Below are 27,463 nucleotides of genomic sequence, written 5' to 3' on the forward strand. Positions count from 1 at the left end.
CAAATACAAACATCAATAGTTCCTGACAATTTATTGTAACCCTTCACCAAACACATACACCACTAGTTCCTAACAATTTATTGTAACCCTTCACCAAACACATACACCACTAGTTCCTAACAATTTATTGTAACCCTTCACCAAATACAAACATCAATATTTCCTGACAATTTATTGTAACCCTTCACCAAATACAAACATCAATAGTTCCTGACAATTTATTGTAACCCTTCACCAAACACATACACCACTAGTTCCTAACAGTTTATTGTAACCCTTCACCAAATACAAACATCAATAGTTCCTGACAGTTTATTGTAACCCTTCACCAAATACAAACACCAATAGTTCCTGACATTTTTGCCTTGTTTATATATTTTCTAGAGTTAAAACTCAGTTGTAAATCACATTATTAGTAAGTGGAATGTTTCTATATTGACAGGGAAAAGGTGACAAAAAAGAGTGATGTGTTGTCCTACCAACAGGTGGAGAACTTAGCTACAGAGGCTGGAATCGTGGATGCTGTTGAGGTATGTGGTATATTTTCTTAAATGCTTAAACCACTTCTGTTGATTAATTGAATGGCAGAGAATCATCAAAGCACTAAATACAGGTGAGCAATGCAGTCCCATTGGGCCTCTTGTGTTTTGCTTGACATCATTTATGCAGTTTTAAAATAATGTAAATATAATCGTGGTGATGAGTGGTTTTTATTTCTTTCCTTTAGTTGGCTCAAGCTATCCAGTTCCTGCATGACCTCGGGTCCGTACAACACTTCCAGAATGAACATTTACACAAACATGTGGTGATCAACCCACAGTGGATCGTGGATGTGATGGCTTGTGTAGTGTCTGTTAAACAGTCCTCCATTCAGGTACAAAGCCAGTAGATACTCACTAATGATACCTTTATCAGAGACTTCGGATTACACACTGTCAAGTCTAATAAGAAATGTGTACAGTAAAGATAAATTTTGAAATCTTGTCTAAACAAATTTCCTTTTAGCCCTCCACCTGAATTAAAATCACCCTGCATCTGTTGTCTGTTGCCATCTTTAAACAATCATTGTTATCGCCATTTCTGGAGAAATACTTGTGGTGCACATTTAAATTTAAGTCTGATAAAGAAACAAAATGGCTGACAGGTGGCCATCTTGGATTTTGACCTTTGAAGTTTGTTGTTGGTATTTCTTGAGAACTGGAGAAATATTTCTAAAACTTCACATGAAGGTTCCCCTTTGTCCTTAGTTTTAGCCATAAAATTTTGGGTCTGATTGGAAAAACAAAATTGCTGACAGGCGGCCATCTGGGATTTTAACAATTGATATTTTATTGATATGTTACAGAAAATTCTTGTCCAATCTTTTTAGACTTCATATGAAGGTTCTTCATGTTATGAAATGATTAAGAGGAAGAGGGAAAATAAGGGAAAAGTAGAAAAGACATAGTCTTTCAAGAAAGTGCCAAGATCTGTCTTGGATCTCTTTTTAGGTCATTGGTCCAAAGGTACTTTTAAGTTTCACAAGTGGGATTCAGCTCCAAATAAATCGCCTGAAATGATTCTGAGATAGTCCTGACCAAGTGTTGTTATACATTTGGTCAGTCCAATATCTAATCTCTTGAAAAAATCATCTGGAACTTCTTCTCAAGTTTCATCAGGGAGATTCAGCAAAAATTTGACTGAAATGATTCTGAAATATTCCTGACTAAATGTTGTTTCTCAAGTTGGTCATAAATTCAAGATTGCCATCATCTTGAAAAACACATTTCAAAGTTCTCAAGGTTTCACCAATGAGATTCAGCTGAACTTGCCTGAAATGATCCTGAAATGGTCCTGACCAAGGTTGGTATTAAAATCCAAGATGGTTTCCATGGCCAACAGTATACTACACTTGCTACTGAGTACTGTAGTTTGTCAATCACTGGTACATTTAAAGGATTGCATATATAACGATTTTTTTTAAACTCATTTATTATTTGAAATGCAGGTATATATATATATGTTGTCTGCCTACATGTACATGTAGTTTTCTGTACGGAGTTGTCGTTCCTGGTAAAGGTCGACAACACGGGACTCATCCCTATCAATATAATCGATTACTAAACGTTTTTGTGTTAGCTATTTTAGATTGAATTAATGAAGTTACAACGCTTATATATTATATACATGTATGTACAATATATACTTAAGCTGGGCATGCCATATAATTAGAATAATAATCCTAAAAATTACATATGACTACATTCTGTTAGTGTTGGCTCAGTAAAAAAAAATTTTTTTTTAATGACTAAAAATGTAGAATATCGGAGAATCCTCAGGCTCCTTATTCGGGAAAATAGGGAGAATGTTTGAAAGGGAAGTTTATCTATGGGGATTGGGGAACGGGGAGTTTTCATTGTTTGTTTCAAATGCGTCATTCACTTTATTATCCAAATCTAAGGTCAAATTGTTGAAAATATACCTTATTGTCATAATCAATATACCATTTGAAAATGGGTAAAATACAAATCGGAAGTTTGAATTGCCGAGGTCTTGCTAGTGATTTAGTTAAGAGGCGGGACGTTTTTCATAGATGCCGATCAAAATACAATATCACAATTTTAACGGATACACACGGCCATACTAATTCAGAAACATTGTGGAGGAATGAATGGGGAGGTGATATGAAATTTGCGTCGTTTTCATCAAACTGTAGGGGTATTGCAATACTTTTTAAAAATTCTTTCGATTACAGTGTGGTTGGTGAGTACAACGACCCAGACGGGAATTTTTTATTATTAAATATGATTATACAAAATGTTAAATTAACACTTTGTGGAATATACGGTCCAAATGATGATAAGCCAGCATTTTTTAGTAATCTACAAAATAGAATAGAAGCTATTGGTAATGATACTATAATCATAGCGGGGGACTGGAACGTCGCACTTGAATATGAAGTAGACACTTTCAATTATCGTCATCGCAATAATACCAGAGCAAATATTGAAATCCATAACATGATGCAAAATTTAGATCTAATTGATGTTTGGAGGGAATTTAATCCAGATGATAGAAAATACACGTGGTTTGGTCCAAATGGGAAAAAAAGTCGCCTTGATTATTTTTTGATATCCTCTGATTTACATAATAATATTCCTGCAGTAGGTATGGACTACGCTTACAAATCTGACCACTCGCCTGTTCATATTGAATTGGAATTTATTAAACAGCAGCGTGGGCGAGGTACATGGAAATTCAATAATAGTCTGCTCGGGGATCCGGAATATGTAAATAAAGTCAAGAATATTATCACAGAAGTTATAGCACAATACAGAGTAGATGACAATAATGACTTAGAAAACGCAGAATTCAACATAAGTGACAAATTATTTTGGGAAACCTTAAAACTAATGATACGGGGAAAGACAATTAGCTATTCTTCATTTAAGAAAAGGGAACGAGAAAAACAGGAGAACGATTTGGACAGTGAACTAAAAAATTTGTATGATAAATACCATTCAGAACAAAATGCACAATTACTGCAGGATATCTCAGAAACAGAGGGAAAATTAAAAACTTTAAGGGATAAGAAAATTAAAGGGATAATCACAAGAGCAAAGGTAAGGTGGAAGGTCGAAGGGGAAAAAAGCACTAAATACTTCTGCAATCTTGAAAAACGACAATACAATGAAAAAATGATTCCTAAACTAATTAATGACAACGGAAATGAAATACACAATTTAAATGAAATACTTAATGAACAATCAGCATTTTATTCCAATCTTTACAATACGAAAGGAACATTGTTTAATGAAGTTCACCAAGAATATTTTTTTAATGATAATAATCCGTTTATAACTAAACTCACGGATGAGCAAAGTGATTCTATGAATGGTCCACTCACGGTTGAAGAATGTTTAAGAACAATAAAAAATATGAGTAATGGAAAATCTCCAGGTTTAGATGGATTCACCGTAGAGTTTTATAAATTTTTCTGGACAGATCTAAAACATTTTCTGCTAAGATCCATTAATCAATCATTAAGAGATCAGGAAATGTCAATTAGTCAGAGACGGGGATTAATTAAATGTATTCCGAAACAAGGGAAATCAAAATTGTATTTAAAAAATTGGAGACCTATTACTTTATTAAATGTCGATTATAAAATTGCATCGTCGTGTATTGCCAATAAAATTAAACAAACTCTAGTTGATATTATAAGTCCGAGTCAGGCGGGATTTGTCAAAGGTCGTTACATAGGGGAAGGTACAAGGATAATTAATGATATTATTGAAAAGACGGAAGTTAATAATCAATCGGGTATTTTGCTAATGTTAGATTTTGAAAAGGCATTTGACTCCCTTGAGTGGCCATTCATAGAAAGAACTTTACGTTTTTTTTGGTTTTAACGACTTCATTGTAAACTGTTTTAAAACTTTATACTCACATATATCTGCCTGTGTTGAAAACAATGGTCACCTCTCCACTTTTTTTCAAGTTACACGCGGAGTGCGACAAGGAGATCCTTTGTCTCCATATTTGTTTATTATTTGTATTGAATTATTGAGTGCAGCAATCAAATATGACCCTGATGTCAAGGGCATAATTTTAAATAATTCTGAATATCTTATAAGTCAGTACGCAGATGACTCAACATTAATACTTGATGATGATGCAAGGTCCTTAGCAAAATCTTTATTTTTGATCGACATCTATGGAGAATGTTCTGGTCTAAAAACCAATTTCGATAAGTCTCAAGCTGTATGGATTGGGGTAAAACGGGGCTGCGGAGAGGAGATTGAAACGGAGCAAAATTTAACCTGGAATCAGCAAGGGAAATTTAAGTTGTTAGGGATAAGATACGATTTATCTAAAGATGATATTTATGAAGATAATTTTGTCGAAAAATTAAAATCAGTGGAGTCACTTCTCTCAGACTGGTCTTTTAGGAATCTTTCCATCATTGGAAAAGTGACTGTTATCAAAACATTAGTCTTTCCTATTATTGTGCAAATACTAACTGTTATCCCTAGTCCACATATTAAGATCCTAAAAAACTTTCAAAGATTATTTTTTCATTTTATATGGAATAGTAAAGTTGATAAATTGAAAAGGAACCTTTTAATTGGTGATTATAAAGATGGAGGTTTGAAAGTTCCGGATATTTTTTCTTACTGTAAATCTTTAAAACTTATATGGATAAAGAAATGTTTGGATTCTAGTAATCATGCAGATTGGAAAAGGTTATTAATTGATGATATAGAACATGTTGGAGGAAATAAAATATGGAGTTTAACAAAACATGGACTAGAGGAAGTTGTTAAGAAGTATAGTTTTGGGAAATTTTGGAAGGAAATTATGTCTATTTGGGGAAATCTGTACGAACTCCTCCCGACAGCCCCGGAATATGTTCTCTCTCAGCCTCTATGGTTTAATAAAGAAATAAAAGTTAATAGACGAACCATCTTCTTCAAAAATCTGTGTAATGAAGGCATATTTTTAGCCCACCATCATCAGATGGTGGGCTATTCAAATCACCCTGCGTCCGTGGTCCGTCGTCCGTCCGTCCGTCCCTCCGTCCCTCCGTCCCTCCGTCCGTCCGTCCGTCCGTCCGTCCGTAAACAATTCTTGTTATCGCTAATCCTCAGAAAGTACTGAAGGGATCTTTCCCAAATTTCATATGTGGGTTCCCCTTGGTGCCTAGTTATGCATATTGCATTTTTAGACCAATCGGAAAACAACATGGCCGACAGGCAGCCATCTTGGATTTTGGCAATTGAAGTTTGTTATCGCTATTTCTGAGAAAGTACTGAAGGGATCTTTCTCAAATTTCATATGTAGGCTTCCCTTGGTGCCTAGTTATGCATATTGAATTTTGAGACCAATCGGAAAACAACATGGCCGACAGGCAGCCATCTTGGATTTTGATAATTGAAGTTTGTTATCGCTATTTCTGAGAAAGTACTGAAGGGATCTTTCTCAAATTTCACATGTAGGCTTCCCTTGGTGCCTAGTTATGCATATTGCATTTTGAGACCAATCGGAAAACAACATGGCCGACAGGCAGCCATCTTGGATTTTGATAATTGAAGTTTGTTATCGCTATTTCTGAGAAAGTACTGAAGGGATCTTTCTCAAATTTCATATGTAGGCTCCCCTTGGTGCCTAGTTATGCATATTGCATTTTGAGACCAATCGGAAAACAACATGGCCGACAGGCAGCCATATTGGATTTTGATAATTGAAGTTTGTTATCGCTATTTCTGAGAAAGTACTGAATGGATCTTTCTCAAATTTCATATGTAGGTTCCCCTTGGTGCTTAGTTATGCATATTGCATTTTGAGACCAATCGGAAAACAACATGGCCGACATGCAGCCATCTTGGATTTTGACAATTGAAGTTTGTTATCGCTATTTCTGAGAAAGTACTGAAGGGATCTTTCTCAAATTTCATATGTAGATTCCCCTTGGTGCCTATAGTTATGCATATTGCATTTTGAGACCAATCGGAAAACAACATGGCCGACAGGCAGCCATCTTGAATTTTGACAATTGAAGTTTGTTATCGCTATTTCTCAGAAACTTATGAAGGGATCTTTCTGAAATTTCATATAAAGGTTCCTCTTAGTGCCTAGTTATGCATATTGCGTTTTGAGACCAATTGGAAAACAACATGGCCGACAGGCAGCCATCTTGGATTTTGACAATTGAAGTTTGTTATCGCTATTTCTGAGAAAGTACTGAAGGGATCTTTCTGAAATTTCATATGTAGGTTCCCCTCTGTGCCTAGTTATGCATATTGCATTTTGAGACTATTCGGAAAACAACATGGCCGACAGGCAGTCATCTTGGATTTTGACAATTGAAGTTTGTTATCGCTATTTCTGAGAAAGTACTGAAGGGATCTTTCTCAAATTTCATATGTAGGTTTCCCTCAGTGCGTAGTTATGCATATTGCATTTTGAGACCAATCGAAAAACAACATGGCCGACAGGCAGCCATCTTGGATTTTGACAATTGAAGATTGTTATCGCTATTTATCAGAAATTGCTGAAAGGATCTTTCTGAATTTCATTTGTAGGTTGCCCTCTGTGTCTAGTTATACATATTGGATTTTGAGACCAGTCAGAAAACAACCTGGCTGACAGGCAGCCATCTTGTATTTTGAAAATTGAAGTTTGTTATCGCTATTGTACAGAAGGTACTGAAGGGATTTTTCTCAAATTCCATAGGTAGGTTCCCCTTGGTCCCTTACCAGGTATTGCATTTTGGGACCAATCGGAAAACAACATGGCCGACAGACAGCCATTATCGCTAAATCTTAAATTTTATATATAGCTTCCCCTTGTTTGAAAAGTACTAGATCTAGAGGGCTGTTTCTGAATTTACACAGATTAGTAAGACTTAGAAGAAGGGAAAAGTAGAGAAAAGATCAATCTGACATGGAACCTATAAAGATCATTCAATGGTGGGCGCCAAGATCCCTCTGGGATCTCTTGTTTGTTAAAGACTTAGTAGATGAGCATGGTAACATTATGTCTCTAGATAGTCTTATTCAGAAATACCGAGTAGATATGAACTTTATGACCTACAATAGCCTTATTAGTGCAATACCGAGAGGCTGGAAGAGAATGATCACCAATTATGGAAAAAATATTGAAAATGTTTTGCATGATAATTTGAGGCAACTGAAAAATATTGAAAAGCCAAATAAGTTTTTCTATCAGAAATTACTGTCTACTGTATTAATATTTCCACAACAATCCCATGAAAGGTGGCACACTATTCTGAATATCTCTCTTAGCCAAGATAACTGGGAAAATATCCATGCACTTCCATTTTGTGAGACAAAGGATTCAAAATTACAAAGTTTACAATACAGAATCACCCATAGAATTTTTTTTACAAACGCTATGCTATTAAAACGAAAGTTATTAGAACATCAGGAATGTAGTTTTTGTAGTGGTGCACCAGAAACAATATACCACCTTTTTTGGGATTGTACACATAGTCAATCACTCTGGACATGTTTTATAAATGCAGTTTTTATTAAATATAATGTTGTTTTAGAAAGAAAACCTGCTACTTTCCTATTTGGCATAAATGATGATGTTCAAGTGATAGGTTTAAATATATGCATATTGCTCATTAAGAAATATATATCGTTGATGCGACAATATAAAAAAATTCCAAACTGGGAAACATGTAAGACATTTATTCGAAATTACAGAAATCTTGATCTCTATTCGACCTATATGTTGACCCAAAACGCAGCGAACAAGATCCGGCAAAAATGGGAAAGTATCAAACTTATTTTAGAATGAACTTTGATATTTTGTCTATAATGTGTGTTTTCATCAACAACCTTTGTCAAAATTGCACCTTAACTATGTGATTGATGCAATTAAAATATCAATTAAAAAAAAAGAGTACTGTGGTATGTATCCTTGATTAGTAATAGGGTCTTTAAAGCCAGATGACCAATGAGGCACATGAGCCTCTTTTTTCAATGGTTCAAATACAAAATTCATGAAGGAAGGAGAATATCTTTTTCATAGAAATTATAAAACAGACCATAATTTCACTCATTCATTTTAGTTTTGAGGTAGCTGTTCTGTATCATAATTATTGTGCTAACCTCCAACATATAAAACATTAAACCCCTCACATCTGTACATCTATATATTAGGTATCCATTGATTTGAGCCTTGTTTGACAGCTGTAGGTGTGAGGTAGGTGGATAGTGGCACAACTGGAGTAATTTCTGCTTGTTAAAATTTCAGGATGGCCATCTGAAACATTCTGACATTGACAAAGTTTGGGAAGATTATCCAAAGATGTGTGACTGGCTCCTGAAATTGACAGAACAGTTTGACCTGACATTCCAGTTGGAAGGACAGAAATGTAACATTGTACCATGTCTACTTCCAGAAAAACGTCCAGAGGTAATAAGTCTCACATTACATATATGTACAGCATATCATTGGTACTCAAGAGGCACCTTTCTAACGTCACAAAATCCCAGCTTGACAATAGTTTTGTTAATGTTATTGTCTTGGAAAAATCTAGAAAAATTGCAGGCTTTAAATTTTGGTGCCATTTTAGATTTTATATACAGGCCCTTATAAAAAGTTAGGTTGTGTATATAACCTTAAAGAATGATTATACATATCAGCTTGAAAGACATGTCTTATTTATATCACTGGGTTTCTCTTTCTTGGTAGTTATAGGTATCGTTTCTCTCCCATTGATGTTAATCTTACTTGTTTTGTTTAATTCATAGTTTGAATGGCCAGTGATGAGCAAAAATGACGGCGTTTATGAGACCATGATGATCTACAAGTTTGACTATCTGCCAGCTGGCCTTTTCAACAGAGGACAGGTAACAAGCTACATAAAGACAATGACATGAGAATTTTGTCTAAAGTTGCTAGATAGGCATGATGTTATGAATGTATTGAAGAAGGGAGACAACTCTGCCAGCTCTGTCACATGTCCTTTCAATCTTTTATTTTCTGTAGTTCTGTATTTTCAATAATAAGATTTTAAGCTTGTATTTGTATTCTACATGCAACTTCTCATTGTTTCTGGTGATTTATGACTAAAATTAGAACGATTTCTTGTGAATTTGCAAATATAAACATCCAAGATGGACTCTCAGTGATTGCTTCATGTACAATGTGTAGGTATATACTAAGTCATTGTAATTAGTTAATTTTCTGTATGTGTTGTTTACTACAGAGACATTTCTTTAATGGGTATAAAGCTATTCAATAAGTATAGAAAGAAACTATTACAGATTATTTACCAAATACAGGTGAGGCTTCATGGGTACTCGGACGACTCTGTGATCTGGAAGAAAGGATCATTTCTGACGAAAAACGGCCAGATCGCCTTGATACAGCAGATTAAGTAAGTATATCTGTCAGGCACCCGTCATTTAATGGAAGTAAATTATTTAATATAATTTTGAATGGACCAGTCCATATAAAATACAAATATCAAGTTAAAATCGAAGTGGTTGTGATAATTCCAGTTTACAATAAAGTTATCTATTTCTCCCGAAGGTTCTTTGTTTAGGTTTACTTGTTTTTCCTTCAGGGACTCTGAGTTAAATGTAAGAGTTCAGGGAATGAAAGCCAGACAATCTGCTGCTCTTTATCCATGAGGTGTTTGAAGGTCTGATTAACGAGTCCTTCTACGGCGTTACCTATGATTATGAGATACCCTGTCCAGACTGTACCAAACAGGTCAGTGATACAAATCTCCATCCCACTTCTTTATAAGGCTATTATTAATATTAATTTACCCATATAGGTTATTTTGATATACTGAAGTTTAAGAATTATCTGTCCAAATCCTGCACGTATGATAAGGTTTATCCCTCAACACTTCTGGGAATTACCTAGTGAGTCTTATCCTAAGGTCTGAGTCAAGGACAACTTTTCTAAAAATAGATCTGGGGAAGATGTATAATAAAAATACATTATGATACACTGCTAACTTTTATGTGTGAAATATAGTAAGTAATAATGATGATATGATTCAATATGATCAACATGCATAGTTACCATAAGACACACAACAGTCCCATACTGCCATTATTCTCATTGTATTAGTATAAGAGGTTGTTCATCTGTTTTAAGTTCTTCCAAGAGTTGAAACAATACTTAAATAATTAATTGGTATATTTACAGTATGTGAATGACCCCCACATGTTCAAGGCGTCTGGTATTCGTCGTGCCCTCGAACTGAAAGCCCCATTCCTCCAATGTCAGTCATATTTCCACACCGCCCCAGTTCTCAATCTCCAGGGTATCTTAGCCCCTGACACCAACAGCGATTTTGAAGTTCATCTCGATCAGGACGTCAACAATCTACAACAGATGCAGAATGAAATGTCAGTTGGTAAGTACTAGTAAGAATATCTAAATCAGGATGAGGACTATAGAGGTGATCTGATCCCAAGTGTACATTGTTACTGTTATTGGTGTTACCTAGGCCTTGAGGACTATAGAGGTGATCTGATCCCAAGTGTACATTGTTACTGTTATTGGTGTTACCTAGGCCTTGAGGACTAGAGAGGTGATCTGATCCCAAGTGTACATTGTTACTGTTATTGGTGTTACCTAGGCCTTGAGGACTAGAGAGGTGATCTGATCCCAAGTGTCCTGTACATTGTTACTGTTATTGGTGTTACCTAGGCCTTGAGGACTATAGAGGTGATCTGATCCCAAGTGTCCTGTACATTGTTACTGTTATTGGTGTTACCTAGGCCTTGAGGACTATAGAGGTGATCTGATCCCAAGTGTCCTGTACATTGTTACTGTTATTGGTGTTACCTAGGCCTTGAGGACTAGAGAGGTGATCTGATCCCAAGTGTACATTGTTACTGTTATTGGTGTTACCTAGGCCTTGAGGACTAGAGAGGTGATCTGATCCCAAGTGTCCTGTACATTGTTACTGTTATTGGTGTTACCTAGGCCTTGAGGACTATAGAGGTGATCTGATCCCAAGTGTCCTGTACATTGTTACTGTTATTGGTGTTACCTAGGCCTTGAGGACTAGAGAGGTGATCTGATCCCAAGTGTCCTGTACATTGTTACTGTTATTGGTGTTACCTAGGCCTTGAGGACTAGAGAGGTGATCTGATCCCAAGTGTACATTGTTACTGTTATTGGTGTTACCTAGGCCTTGAGGACTAGAGAGGTGATCTGATCCCAAGTGTACATTGTTACTGTTATTGGTGTTACCTAGGCCTTGAGGACTAGAGAGGTGATCTGATCCCAAGTGTCCTGTACATTGTTACTGTTATTGGTGTTACCTAGGCCTTGAGGACTAGAGAGGTGATCTGATCCCAAGTGTCCTGTACATTGTTACTGTTATTGGTGTAACCTACACTTCGTAGGAAATTATTATCTGCTTTTTGTAGGAAAAGTTAAATCTGTCTTTTCCTTCGTACTAAACGACAACTTAATAGGGCCTTTATTCTAAAAATGTCACGACTCACAATTGAATGTTATCATCGCATTACGAAGTAAAGCCATATCACAACCGAGTATTACTCAATCAATTGTGTTGCACATTCCATGCTCCATCAATGATTGATTTAAATTTTCACTATTAAATATTGTGGTATCTTTAACTTATGGAAAGTTTGAAAGGAAAACAATAAAATAGTCACTGTATAGACATGAGATATATGACCTGTTAAGCATAAGCCCCAAATTGTGAAAGTTGAGTGTTTCAGTTTAGGGAGTGCTTAATATTTGTGAACCAATTTCAGTTTCCTCCAGAGACTAATTTGTGGATAATGGAATGAAGCCAGATGGTCTCTTTTATGTTTGAGGACATGGACATGTTTGCAGAAAAATATGGTATATTTTCATATCAAGCTTTTAAAGCCACCTTTTCTTATATTTTTCCAGATATCTTCCTGTCGTACTGCATCAAAGACGCACCAGGCGATAGGTCAAAGGTGATTCATCCAGCGACTGTCTACGCTGACCTTGAAAAGGAGGGCTACTCATGGTAATTATTAGTCCCCTGCCGTTTGAAAAACGGGGGGACTATAGGTTTACCCTCCGTCCGTCCGTCCGTCCGTCCGTCTGTCTGTCTGTCACGCAATAGTTGTCCGGACAACTCCTTCTAAAGTACTGCTCCGATTTTAATGAAACTTGGTATACATGATCAGTATAACATGTAGTTGTGCATCCCACATTTTTTTTTTCGAAAAACCAATTTTCAAAATGGCCGCCGACTTCTCATTGGTTGAGACTTGTCCGGACAACTCCTCCTAAAGTATTACTCCGATTTTAACGAAACTTGGTATACATGATCAGTATAACATGTAGTTGTGCATCCCACATTTTTTTTTTTCGAAAAACCAATTTTCAAAATGGCCGCCGACTTCTCATTGGTTGAGACTTGTCCGGACAACTCCTCCTAAAGTACTACTCCGATTTTAACGAAACTTGGTATACATGATCAGTATAACATGTAGTTGTGCATCCCACATTTTTTTTTCAAAAATTCATTTTTCAAAATGGCTGCCGGCTTCTCATTGGTTGAGGCTTGTCCGGACAACTCCTCCTAAAGTACTACTCCGATTTTAACGAAACTTGGTATACATGATCAGTATAACATGTAGTTGTGCATCCCACTTTTTTTTTTCGAAAAACCAATTTTCAAAATGGCCGCCGACTTCTCATTGGTTGAGACTTGTCCGGACAACTCCTCCTAAAGTACTACTCCGATTTTAACGAAACTTGGTATACATGATCAGTATAACATGTGGTTGTGCATCCCACATTGTTTTCTCGAAAAACCAATTTTCAAAATGGATGCTGGCTTCTCATTGGCTGAGGCTTGCCCGGACAACTCCTCCTAAAGTACTACTCCGATTTTAACGAAACTTGGTATTCATGATCAGTATAACATGTAGTTGTGCATCCTACATTTTTTTTTTGAAAAACCAATTTTCAAAATGGCCGCCGACTTCTCATTGGTTGAGGCGTGTCCGGACAATCCTAAAGTACTACTCCGATTTTAACGAAACTTGGTATACGTGATCAGTATAACACGTAGCTTAAAAAATGGAAAATAAATAGTTGCACTCCTGGTTCAGGCAGGGGACTTTGTATTGCTGTTGCAATACTATCCATCCTTGTTTAAGCATTGATGTCATTTTTTAGCTCACTGGTTACGAGTAACCATGAGCTAATGCTGTACCCCCAGCGTCCGCGTTGGCGTGCACGTCCCACCCCTAGGCTTTATAGTTTTTGGGGTAAGTTTTTGGAAAGCTTGTAAGTCCAAAAGTATACATGTCACACCCTTCTAATTTGGTTTAAGCATTCATTAGGGGTCTAGGAGTGATGTTATGTGACATACAATTTCAAAGTTACATGCTTATAAAATGAGTTCATAGTGTGATTGCTGCTGCCGGAACTTCGCAATCATTGATTGCACTTGTTTTTATTTTCATTGGGGTATGAAAAAAATTGCATTTGCAAACTGTATGAATATACGTAGCAGATTCTTACAAAAGTTTGTAAACAAAATTTTTGTATACCCCCATGAAACTAAAAAATAATAGAAATCAACACTTAAAATTAATTTTTGAAATCGATTTTCAAACTTTAAACATGTTTTATGTCAATGGCCATATATTGTGACGTCACATTTTTTGCGCCATTTTCGGATTTCTTTTCATAAAGCATACTTGCCAACTTTCCCGATTTAGTCGGGAATTTCCCGATTCCAGACTCCCTGCCCCGTCTCCCGATCGTATAGAAAGAAAGTCTCAACCAATCAGAAAGCTGCATTCTGCGTACAGACAATGGAAAATTAATTATTGAAATATATTCCTTGATATTCTACCTAGTTCCCTCTTAAACAATAATTAGATTGTTAAAATTATTAGGATATCTCATGATATATCCTTCATATAATGTTACAGTTACTTTCCGGAAGGCAAAGAACTCATCTCTCGTGAGGAAATGGCAAAAAAAATTGTACACGCATCAGTGTTTCTCGTGTTTATCTCCAACAATTATGCAGCAAATGACATCTGCTGTGACATGTTCAAGTACGTCATTAACACCATGAGGAAGCCAACAATTGTTGTGGCTGTGGGAGAGAACTTTGACTGGAAACAGAGCCCTACATTAGGAGTGTTTGTGACGGATCTGGTAGGTAACTGATGTGGTAGGTACACTGATGTGGTACATACACTGATCTGGTAGGTACACTGATCTGGTAGGTACACTGATCTGGTAGGTACACTGATCTGGTAGGTACACTGATCTGGTAGGTACACTGATTAGTAGGTACACTGATTAGTAGGTACACTGATCTGGTAGGTACACTGATCTGGTAGGTACACTGATTAGTAGGTACACTGATCTGGTAGGTACACTGATCTGGTAGGTACACTGATCTGGTAGGTACACTGATCTGGTACATACACTGATCTGGTAGGTACACTGATATGGTATGTACACTGATCTGGTACATACACTGATCTGGTAGGTACACTGATCTGGTAGGTACACTGATCTGGTAGGTACACTGATCTGGTAGGTACGCTGATCTGGTAGGTACACTGATCTGGTAGGTACACTGATCTGGTAGGTACACTGATATGGTAGGTACACTGATCTGGTAGGTACACTGATCTGGTAGGTACACTGATCTGGTAGGTACACTGATATGGTAGGTACACTGATCTGGTAGGTACACTGATATGGTAGGTACACTGATTAGTAGGTACACTGATTGGTAGGTACACTGATCTGGTAGGTACACTGATATGGTAGGTACACTGATTGGTAGGTACACTGATCTGGTAGGTACACTGATCTGGTAGGTACACTGATCTGGTAGGTACACTGATCTGGTATGTACACTGATATGGTAGGTACACTGATCTGGTAGGAACACTGATCTGGTATGTACACTGATCTGGTAGGTACACTGATCTGGTAGGTACACTGATCTGGTAGGTACACTGATCTGGTATGTACGCTGATCTGGTAGGTACACTGATCTGGTATGTACACTGATCTGGTACGTATACTGATCTGGTAGGTACACTGATTGGTAGGTACACTGATCTGGTAGGTACACTAATCTGGTAGGTACACTGATCTGGTAGGTACACTGATCTGGTACGTATACTGATCTGGTAGGTACACTGATCTGGTAGGTACACTGATCTGGTGGGTACACTGATCTGGTAGGTACACTGATCTAGTAGGTACACTGATATGGTAGGTACACTGATATGGTGGGTACACTGATATGGTGGGTACACTAATCTGGTAGGTACACTAATCCGGTAGGTACACTAATCTGGTAGGTACACTAATCTGGTAGGTACACTGATCTAGTAGGTACACTGATCTGGTAGGTACACTGATATGGTAGGTACACTGATCTGGTAGGTACACTGATCTGGTATGTACACTGCTCTGGTACATACATTGTTATAAGGCCTGTACCTGTTTGTACCTGTGTAATTAGATTTGTTAATTATGAAGTACAGTAAATGTTCTCGATATGACCCACAGATTATACAAAGACTTACACTTGTGTTAGCAGGTTTTCCTAATTCTGATATTGAACTCTTAACATCTGGTAACAGATCCTACAGTGTACAGTGTACAGCGATCAGCTATAAGTGGAATGTGGTAGTTCACTATGCAATGTCTGTTGTAGGTTTTTGTGAACATGATCAACTCTAAGAAGGATGTGTACAAAACCAAGTTTGCTGAACTGCTGACCACTCTACAGAAGAACGAGCAGCTGAGTCTGACGAGGCCGGAGACGTCCAACTCTTGCTTCATCAGTTACTCCTGGGTCAATTCTCGCAGTGCTGTGGACTCGGGCACAAGGTACATTCATAATTTTTTCTTTGCTTTTGTTTTTGCAAAGCTCAGAACTACTGGAAAGATGACTTTTATCTTTCTGACTGGGAAAACCAGCTGCTGTGAACCCTATATATTTCAGTTTAGCCACTCATCATATTTTTGTTTACATAGGGAGCTGTCTGGAGCTATAGGCCCAGGGGACCCTAGGGAACTGAAGAATTACTTAGAGGAGCATGGTGTAGGATGCTGGATTGATATTGAACAAGTCAATGTGGTGAGTCATTTTCAAATATATACTCAAAATACAAATAAAATGCTTGTACTGTAGGAAGACATAATATCCGTCCTTGCATGTCCTTCCATCAGTCTGTACAACATGGCCATATCTTGCATCATTGTGAGGTAGGGAGTCAGTCCATCTGTCAGTTGATCCACCAGTCTGTGGCTGGGCCATACATCTTTGTCAGGTATGGAGTTTGTTCGCTTGTTCATCAGTCTGTATGACATGGTCATATCTTACATCCTTGTGGGGTAGGGGGTCTGTCCATTTGTCCATCAGTCTTTGTCTGGGTCATAGCTTATATCCTTGTGGGGTTGGGAGACACTCCACCTGTCAGTCAGTTCATCATTCTGTGTCTGGGCCATATCTTACATCCATATGGGGTTGGGAAACACTCCATCTGTCAGTCAGTCCATCAGTCTGTGTCTGGGCCATAGCTTACATCCATGTGGGGTTGGGAGACACTCCACCTGTCAGTCAGTCCATCATTCTGTGAGTTTGGGCCTTATCTTATATCCTTGTGGGGTAGGGGAGCAATCCATCTGTTTGTTTCTCCATCAGTCGATGTGTTTTGTCCATATCTGACATCCTTGTAGCCTGTCCACCTGTCATTTAGACAACCTTACATGTGAATACATCATAGAATGTCAGAGGTCATGTTTCTTTCAAGTTATGTCTGTGGCTTAATTTTATGCAGAGTTATTGCCCTCAGTTCACTATGTGTCATTTGTTCTGGGGCATATCTTTTACCATATTTATTCTCAAATAAACCCAATTTTCTAGTGTAAAAGCTTAATATTAAATTTTGCAGAAGGCTTACTTGTGAACTATGTTTAGCTTAAATATTTTAAATCTGAAGATACGGCTGTACTGCAAAATGAAGAGGGTAGGGGCTTATTGGTTGGCAGAGGTTTATTTATAGATTAATATGGTAACCTATAATAGAGACATAGAGTTTGTGTGGAATAATTTTACATTACAAAAGCATTTTTTCAAAATACTATACATAATGTAAAACATCATGAAATTCATTGGTTCTGAAAAAAATTTTTGTTAACAGAATGACCAGCTGTTTAGCAGAATCGCAAAAGGAATGTCAGAGGCCCGGATAGTGGTCGCCTGTGTGTCGGATGAATATGCGGAGTCAAAGACTTGCTGTAAAGAACTTCGCTTTGCCCTGCAGCTTGGTTTACCAGTTGTGATAGCAATTGTTGGGACAGGTGAACGTTGGAAACGTACAGAGGTGGGCTATTTCTTCTCACCATTTTGTTTTCTGAGGTCTATATACAGTATGTACTTATTCTGAGGTCTATATACAGTATGTACTTATTCTGAGGTCTATATACAGTATGTACTTATTCTGAGGTCTATATACAGTATGTACTTTTTCTGAGGAAATCGTGACATGTGTGATCTCCAACTGACAACTTGAATAGTAACTAATTTGCATCTATATAAAAACACTCACACATGTAACTACATGTACATTGTATATGATATATTTTCTGAATTTCTACAGAATGGTGCAAATTGAATGAAAAAATTGAAATTTCAGATTGGTTTCCACTCCTTGTCATTTCCTACAGTCAGCTTTCAGCAGCACAATAATAACGCTTGTGAAGATCTGTTGAAGCTTGTACAGAAAAACATGCTGTCAGAGCGCAAGGATGATGCAGAGGAAAAGAAGAAGAAGAAAGACAAATCTAACGAGGAGAAGGCAAACAGATCATTTCAGGTACATGTATATCTATCTGTAAAGTATGATGATTATATAAGGACATGTTACTAACTCCATGTCAAGTAGGACGTGTTACTAACTCCATATCAAGTAGGACATGTTACTAACTCCATATCAAGTTGGACATGTTACTAACTCCATATCAAGTAGGACATGTCACTAACTCCATATCAAGTAGGACATGTTACTAACTCCATATCAAGTAGGACATGTCACTAACTCCATATCAAGTAGGACATGTTACTAACTCCATATCAAGTTGGACATGTTACTAACTCCATATTAAGTAGGACATGTTACTAACTCCATATCAAGTAGGATGTGTTACTAACTCCATGTCAAGTTGGACATGTTATTAACTCCATATCAAGTTGGACATGTTACTTACTCCATAGGACATGTTACTAACTCCATATCAAGTAGGACATGTTACTAACTCCATATCAAGTAGGACATGTTACTAACTCCATATCAAGTAGGACATGTTACTAACTCCATATCAAGTAGGACATGTTACTAACTCCATATCACAGATGACATGTTACTAACTCCATATCAAGTTGGACATGTTACTAACTCCATATCACAGATGACATGTTACTAACTCCATATCAAGTAGGACATGTTACTAACTCCATATCACAGATGACATGTTACTAACTCCATATCAAGTAGGACATATTACTAACTCCATATCAAGTTGGACATGTTACTAACTCCATATCAAGTAGGACATGTTACTAACTCCATATCAAGTAGGACATGTTACTAACTCCATATCAAGTTGGACATGTTACTAACTCCATATCAAGTTGGACATGTTACTAACTCCATATCAAGTTGGACATGTTACTAACTCCATATCAAGTAGGACATGTTACTAACTCCATATCAAGTAGGACATGTTACTAACTCCATATCACAGATGACATGTTACTAACTCCATATCAAGTTGGACATGTTACTAACTCCATATCACAGATGACATGTTACTAACTCCATATCAAGTAGGACATGTTACTAACTCCATATCACAGATGACATGTTACTAACTCCATATCAAGTAGGACATATTACTAACTCCATATCAAGTTGGACATGTTACTAACTCCATATCAAGTAGGACATGTTACTAACTCCATATCAAGTAGGACATGTTACTAACTCCATATCAAGTAGGACATGTTACTAACTCCATATCAAGTAGGACATGTTACTAACTCCATATCAAGTAGGACATGTTACTAACTCCATATCAAGTAGGACATGTTACTAACTCCATATCACAGATGACATGTTACTAACTCCATATCAAGTTGGACATGTTACTAACTCCATATCACAGATGACATGTTACTAACTCCATATCAAGTAGGACATGTTACTAACTCCATATCAAGTAGGACATGTTACTAACTCCATATCACAGATGACATGTTACTAACTCCATATCAAGTAGGACATATTACTAACTCCATATCAAGTTGGACATGTTACTAACTCCATATCAAGTAGGACATGTTACTAACTCCATATCAAGTAGGACATGTTACTAACTCCATATCAAGTAGGACATGTTACTAACTCCATATCAAGTTGGACATGTTACTAACTCCATATCAAGTTGGACATGTTACTAACTCCATATCAAGTAGGACATGTTACTAACTCCATATCAAGTAGGACATGTTACTAACTCCATATCACAGATGACATGTTACTAACTCCATATCAAGTTGGACATGTTACTAACTCCATATCACAGATGACATGTTACTAACTCCATATCAAGTAGGACATGTTACTAACTCCATATCACAGATGACATGTTACTAACTCCATATCAAGTAGGACATATTACTAACTCCATATCAAGTAGGACATGTTACTAACTCCATATCAAGTAGGACATGTTACTAACTCCATATCAAGTAGGACATGTTACTAACTCCATATCAAGTAGGACATGTTACTAACTCCATATCAAGTAGGACATGTTACTAACTCCATATCAAGTAGGACATATTACTAACTCCATATCAAGTAGGACATGTTACTAACTCCATATCAAGTAGGACATGTCACTAACTCCATATCAAGTTGGACATGTCACTAACTCCATATCAAGTAGGACATGTCACTAACTCCATATCAAGTAGGACATGTTACTAACTCCATATCAAGTTGGACATGTTACTTACTCCATATCAAGTAGGACATGTCACTAACTCCATATCAAGTAGGACATGTCACTAACTCCATATCAAGTAGGACATGTTACTAACTCCATATCAAGTAAGACATGTTACTAACTCCATATCACAGATGACATGTTACTAACTCCATATCAAGTTGGACATGTTACTAACTCCATATCAAGTAGGACATGTTACTAACTCCATATCAAGTAGGACATGTTACTAACTCCATATCAAGTAGGACATGTTACTAACTCCATATCAAGTAGGATATGTTACTAACTCCATATCAAGTAGGACATGTCACTAACTCCATATCAAGTAGGACATGTCACTAACTCCATATCAAGTAGGACATGTTACTAACTCCATATCAAGTAGGACATGTTACTAACTCCATATCAAGTAGGACATATTACTAACTCCATATCACAGGTGACATGTTGTTAACTCCATATAAAAGTTAAAGAATGATAATTCAAAATTGAAGTGTTTATGAAGTGCTAAACATTTTACAGAATATTACACTGGTTCCAATAATTTGCAAGAGAATTTTGTTGTAAAAATGCGACAGGAAATATCAAATCTGATGTCATGTTGAAATATCAGTTATATATTCAAAATTATGTAATGAATTCCTTCATCTTTACAGGAAATGTACGAATTGGCCCAGAGGAAGTTCCTCAGACAGATAGCCAGCTATGCTAGTAACCAGGACATTGGTAACTACCCGCGACTGTTTGTGATAGATGTCATTCAGTCAAAAAAGAAAACTACAAGTAAGTATTCCTACACATGTTACTGTTGTTGGGTATTTAATGATTGATACTTGAAAAAAACAAAACCTTTTTTTTTTCTCCTGCCTTGTCTTGGAAACCCTTTAACATATTTGATTTATATTTTCTCATAATAATCACAACCTTATGTTCTACATTTGATCATATTCTTGTGATTACAGGTCAAGGTTGAGAGTTAAGGTTAAGGGTCACATTTAACTCATATTGCAAATGGTGCAATGTGTCCCGTCCCGTTGCCAATTGTTGTCTTTTCTTGAGAACACTTCAACAGATCTGGTTAATATTACACAAGAGTAGCATAACATCAGGTTCTATACATAATCATATTCTTGTTAATATTACACAAGAGTAGTATAACATCAGGTTCTATACATAGTCATATTCTTGTTGATATTACACAAGAGTAGCATAACATCAGCTTCTATACATAGTCATATTCTTGTTAGTCATCAGTCAAAATTCATTCTGCGATAATTAGCTTGTGTACTAGATATTTTATGATTCAATTAATATACACACTTTAGAATTATTGAAAGCATCCAGTTTAACACCTGATCAGGTTCTGGTGGTGATTGGTCAGGGTTAAAGGATCAAAGGTCAAATATGACCCCTTCATCAGTGAAATGGTTGTGTAGAAAGAATGTGTACAGTCATGTCATAAGACATTTAATCTTGAATAAGTGTACTTGACCAACACCTCAAGAAATGAAACATAATGTAAGCTGAAATCAAAGCAGGAGGAGGATATGATAAGAATTACAAGCATTCTCTGGTGGTGATTTTATTTGAATATAATTTATGAAGAGTTAAATGAAGAGATTTTAACTTCAGTTACAGAAAATGAAGAAGAAGTTGAAAGAGAGCTTGATTTTGACTCTGTCAAGAATAAAGGGTTCATGGTGAACGTATATACCATGTGTGAACATGAACAGGTAAATATGTAACTGGAATTAAAAATGTATTATATCGTTGGGATCATTACTTAATACTGACTACTAACTACTGTATAATAGTCAGAGAGAAATACTCTCTACATCACTGGTCTTGTTGTCCAATATGGTTGACAGGGAATCCCACCGAGGTATTAAAAGTACCTGGTACTTACATTTTCTAATAAAAGCATACCATATCTATCCTATTACAAGCCCAGCGGCCAACACATAATCACTGACTCAAAGTAATCGGAGGGCCGGGGCTATATTATAGGACAATGCAACTACATGTGTTGGTATTTCTAATGAAGTATATTAGATAGGGGTGAGCTTATTTCCAGACATGGGCTTATTGCTAGTTAATTACAGTATTAAATCACTACTGTGAACCGTCCTGTCATGTTTTTGTCAGAAATTAAGACATCAGTCATATAAATGAGACAAAATTTATGACTGTTTTGAAAAGAAAAAATTACCAATTTTAAGGTGAATTAGGCAAGTGAATGTATTGATAATTGTATGTTCATTTCAGGGTTGGCACAGTGTGTGTGATCCAATTGAAATGAGGTTCAGATTTTCCGCTGAACAAATTGAGGAATATGCATCCTACCTTGCTCGTATTACCATGGTGATGAGACACGACCCTACCTTTACTCTGAGCCTATACAGCACTAACTCGGGCCAACACTACCTCAAGATGACACAAGAGGTAAGCTAGTGTCATCACCTATATACAGTACATTATGTAAATGTAGTTACAAATAAAACGTACCACCTCTGTATTGTGGACAGTCAAGGTCTCACTGTCTATAGTGACCACTGCTATACAGATAACAGTATACAGAGACTACCTATGTATTGTGGACAGACAGTGTCTCACTGTCTATAGTGACCACTGCTATACAGATAACAGTATACAGTGACTACCTCTGTATTGTGGACAGACAGTGTCTTATTGTCTATAGTGACCACTGCTATACAGATAACAGTATACAGTGACTACCTTTGTATTGTGGACAGACAGTGTCTTATTGTCTATAGTGACCACTGCTATACAGATGACAGTATATAGTGACTACCTCTGTATTGTGGACAGACAGTGTCTTATTGTCTATAGTGACCACTGCTATACAGATAACAGTATATAGTGACTACCTCTGTATTATGGACAGACAGTGTCTTATTGTCTATATTGACCACTGCTATACAGATAACAGTATATAGTGACTACCTCTGTATTGTGGACAGTCAATGTCTTATTGTCTAGAGTGACCACTGCTATACAGATAACAGTATATAGTGACTACCTCTGTATTGTGGACAGTCAATGTCTTATTGTCTAGAGTGACCACTGCTATACAGATAACAGTATATAGTGACTACCTCTGTATTGTGGACAGTCAGTGTCTCACTGTCTAGAGTGACCTCTGCTGTACAGATTACACTAAGATAAGAGTAAAATTTGTTCTATTTCTTCACATCATGTATTTAGCAGTTTGTCTCTGATAAATTTCAACTGAAATACAAAGCCAATTTTACCATTTTTTACACTGTACATATACAGTACATGTATCATATTTGTATTGTATTTTACATCACAGCTGGCCATGAAAAACACAAACGATTTCCAGACAAGTTACCATAACTTACGCCAGTTAGTGTTTGATTTGGACACAAAGAAAGAAAAGGGAAAGCTACACAGGTAAGAGACTTCAAAAAGATCTCTTTACAGGCATTACCTGTAAAATTAACTTCAAAATCTCTTTCCGAAAGTATCTGACAAACATTGGTGTTGAAAACTACCAGGTATGTCACTAATAAACTGAATAACATGGCATAATGAGTTGTCACTTAGTTAATTAAAATAATGCAAAATTTCAAAGGTACAAAGGACAGGTGATTATTAAAAGTTAAATGATAACTAATGGTATAAGTTACTAACTATTATATGGACTCATACTGTGTAAATATGATTTCTTTGTTCGTATCTAATTAAGTTTTAACTGTATATTAATACAGGTGCCGAATGCCTAGTGGAAAGACATTTTGGTTGTGTGAGAAACATTGCAAGGATATGAAGGCCACGATTTTGAGTGACAAGGTGACCGAGGTGAAACACAAGGTCACCAACCAACCATGGCTAGAAGCTATGCTGGATTGTCTGAGAATGGAGCAAAAATATCCATTTAAGTTCAGATCCATGAAAAAAGCCAAAAGAATTCTGAAAGGTACATTATTTTTATTTTTATTTTTTTTGTTGATGTTAATTTCTTTTCAGCATAATGTTGGCTTTTGCTTTTTCAAAACAAAATCTAAAGGTTTGTCCTCATATCACAAGTCTGAAAGGAAATCACCCATGTACAGGTATAGGTAAAATCTATCCATCTTATTTCTTTGCCAAATTACAGGTAAGATGTTAAATGTGCTCGTAAAATGTTGGATACATGAGTTGATAAATATTGATATGATTTCATTTTTCTGTTTCTCATAGATTTGAATGTGGATGATGTTGAAAAAGATTCAATGAGACGCACCATGTCCCGCAGTGCATCTACCTTGGGCAAGGGGGCACACAAGGCGGCCTTGAAAGAGGCACTTAAGGAGATAAACCAAGAGGAACAACAACCAAAGGAATCTGCAATGAAGAAGAAATCAACAGGTGGCAAAAAGTCTGTTGGCTTTGCTTCAGACCCGTCTACAAGTACGGAGGACCTGAATAAACAGGAAATGTCATCTCAACATTCAGGAGATTTACAGGATGAGGATCAGGAAAAGGGAAGGAAGGAAGGAAAAGAAGTAGATAAGAAAGAAAAACAGAATGAAGAAGAATCAAAAGATGCTAAAAAGGAAGTAACACCTTCCCCAACCCCAGAGGCCAAAGAGATTAATCCTGCCCCTACCCCAGAGGCCAAAGAGGCTAATCAGGCAGTCCCCATCCCAGAGGCCAAAGATATTGATCCTGCCTCTACCCCACAGAACAAAGAGAGCAGACTTGCTCCATCACCAGAAACCAAACAGAACAACACCACTCCTACATCTCCCCAAAAGGAGAACAACCCAAAGTCAGACCCACAAGGTTCTCCCTCCATCTCACAATCTGGGGATAAAACGCGACCAGCCAAGCCCCAAGGGAATGATCAACAATCTGTGTCAAAACCTGTAGAGAAAAGCAAAGCCTGTGTTATATTGTAGACAGTCACAAAACCTGTAGAGAAAAGCAAAGCCTGTGTTATATTGTAGACAGTCACAAAACCTGTAGAGAAAAGCAAAGCCTGTGTTATATTGTAGACAGTCACAAAACCTGTAGAGAAAAGCAAAGCCTGTATTATATTGTAGACAGTCACAAAACCTGTAGAGAAAAGCAAAGCCTGTATTATATTGTAGACAGTCACAAAACCTGTAGAGAAAAGCAAAGCCTGTATTATATTGTAGACAGTCACAAAACCTGTAGAGAAAAGCAAAGCCTGTGTAATATTGTAGACAGTTACAAAACCTGTAGAGAAAAACAACACCTGTATTATATTGTAGACAGTCACAAAACCTGTAGAGAAAAGCAAAGCCTGTGTAATATTGTAGAGAGTCACAAAACCTGTAGAGAAAAGCAAAGCCTGTGTAATATTGTAGACAGTCACAAAACCTGTAGAGAAAAACAACGCCTGTATAATATTGTAGACAGTCACAAAATATTTGTATGGTTTATTTTGAAGGAACCTATCATTGATAGCTATGCAATAAGAATTTCAATCGTCACATTTACTTTGATAACCAACAAAAAGAATGAAACTGTTATATTCTGGATGGTTCCTGCTCTATTTTAAATCTACAGTTTATGAAGTACTATATGATTCATTTAGTAAGAGTTCTTTATGCTAGTGCTTGTAATTGTTGATGAATAGTATCACATCATGGTGTTTTTATCTGGTAAGTCTTTATCAGGTTGGGAAAACAAAAACAAAATAATTTCAGGCTGAGAGGTATGAGCATAACATATATCTATATACAGTAAAGGATCGTTTTTTCCATGGTTCAAAATTTAAATGGTTTCATTAATATAAAGTAAGGAAAAGAGGTTTATTTTTCATAGAAACAGTGAAACAAATTAAGCTACATGTATATCCAAGGAATCTGTTTTTGCAGTTTTATCTTATACAATGTCCTAACAAATCAATGAAAATAACAACTCTTCAAAGATATCAGCCTTGGCAGTATTTGAGATTTGTACATAATAATAATAGGACATGATTTGTATGAGAATTTTAAAGTACCAAGGCTGCGTTATTACATGACCTTGACAAATGTGTATTGTATATACATGACCTTGATAAATGTGTATTGTATATACATGACCTTGACAAATGTGTATTGTATATGAATGACCTTGATAAACGTGAATTGTATATACATGACCTTGATAAATGTGAATTGTATATACATGACCTTGATAAATGTGAATTGTATATACATGACCTTGACAAATGTGAATTGTATATATACATGACCTTGATAAATGTGAATTGTATATACATGACCTTGATAAATGTGTATTGTATAAACATGATCTTGAAAAATGTGTCATATATACATGGCCTTCACAAATGAGCAGGTACCATATTTATACTGTAATAATTTAAGCCTCGATCGGCCCGGAGGCCCAACTTAGATTTTTACCATTTTTGGATAAATATACATGTATATCCATATTTTTTTTGTATGAAATAGATGTTTTGTAGAGTGAAATCAATGTTCAATCAATTTATTCACTGTGCATATATTTAAAACACCAGACACAATTTATGTTTTATGTACAGAATAAACGTTTAAGCTCTTTGTCTAATAACTTATTTTATTTTTTTTATTATACACATTGTATTGTATGTATTAGATACTTCATATTTAGATACATTATTACATATTTCATGTTGCTATTTTTTTTGTATATTCTGTATTAAACTGCTATTCAGTCTGTGATAGAGGTCGTGTAGACACAAAGTCATATTTTTTACTGCCATTTCAACTTCCATTCTGTCCTAGGGTAAATCAACATGTGATCATAGATATTATTTTAATGCCATTTACTGTAATATACATATATGATTTGGGTTTTTCGTATTTTCATGTAAAGTGTCAAACGTGTATGCTTGTATCTACATTGCATACAATTCAAA

At 36.4% G+C, this 27,463-nt stretch overlaps 1 protein-coding gene across 1 annotated transcript in view; it reads left to right on the forward strand.

The window, feature by feature from the left end:
* LOC117334139 overlaps positions 1-25,571 on the forward strand; it is a 59,944-nt gene extending 34,373 nt beyond the window's left edge. Inside the window, 20 exon segments of the mRNA XM_033893607.1 lie at positions 443-530; positions 728-874; positions 8,767-8,928; positions 9,267-9,365; positions 9,801-9,895; positions 10,085-10,118; positions 10,120-10,233; positions 10,681-10,891; positions 12,412-12,514; positions 14,442-14,673; positions 16,202-16,377; positions 16,525-16,627; positions 17,694-17,876; positions 18,189-18,368; positions 21,222-21,348; positions 22,198-22,298; positions 22,831-23,007; positions 23,900-24,000; positions 24,318-24,526; positions 24,790-25,571. Of these exon segments, the coding sequence (XP_033749498.1) occupies positions 443-530; positions 728-874; positions 8,767-8,928; positions 9,267-9,365; positions 9,801-9,895; positions 10,085-10,118; positions 10,120-10,233; positions 10,681-10,891; positions 12,412-12,514; positions 14,442-14,673; positions 16,202-16,377; positions 16,525-16,627; positions 17,694-17,876; positions 18,189-18,368; positions 21,222-21,348; positions 22,198-22,298; positions 22,831-23,007; positions 23,900-24,000; positions 24,318-24,526; positions 24,790-25,490 (3,343 nt within the window). The 3' untranslated portion in view covers positions 25,491-25,571.
* The last annotated feature ends 1,892 nt before the right edge of the window (positions 25,572-27,463 follow it).

Source organism: Pecten maximus, chromosome 9, assembly GCF_902652985.1.
Source record: "Pecten maximus chromosome 9, xPecMax1.1, whole genome shotgun sequence".
Classification (NCBI taxonomy): domain Eukaryota; kingdom Metazoa; phylum Mollusca; class Bivalvia; order Pectinida; family Pectinidae; genus Pecten; species Pecten maximus.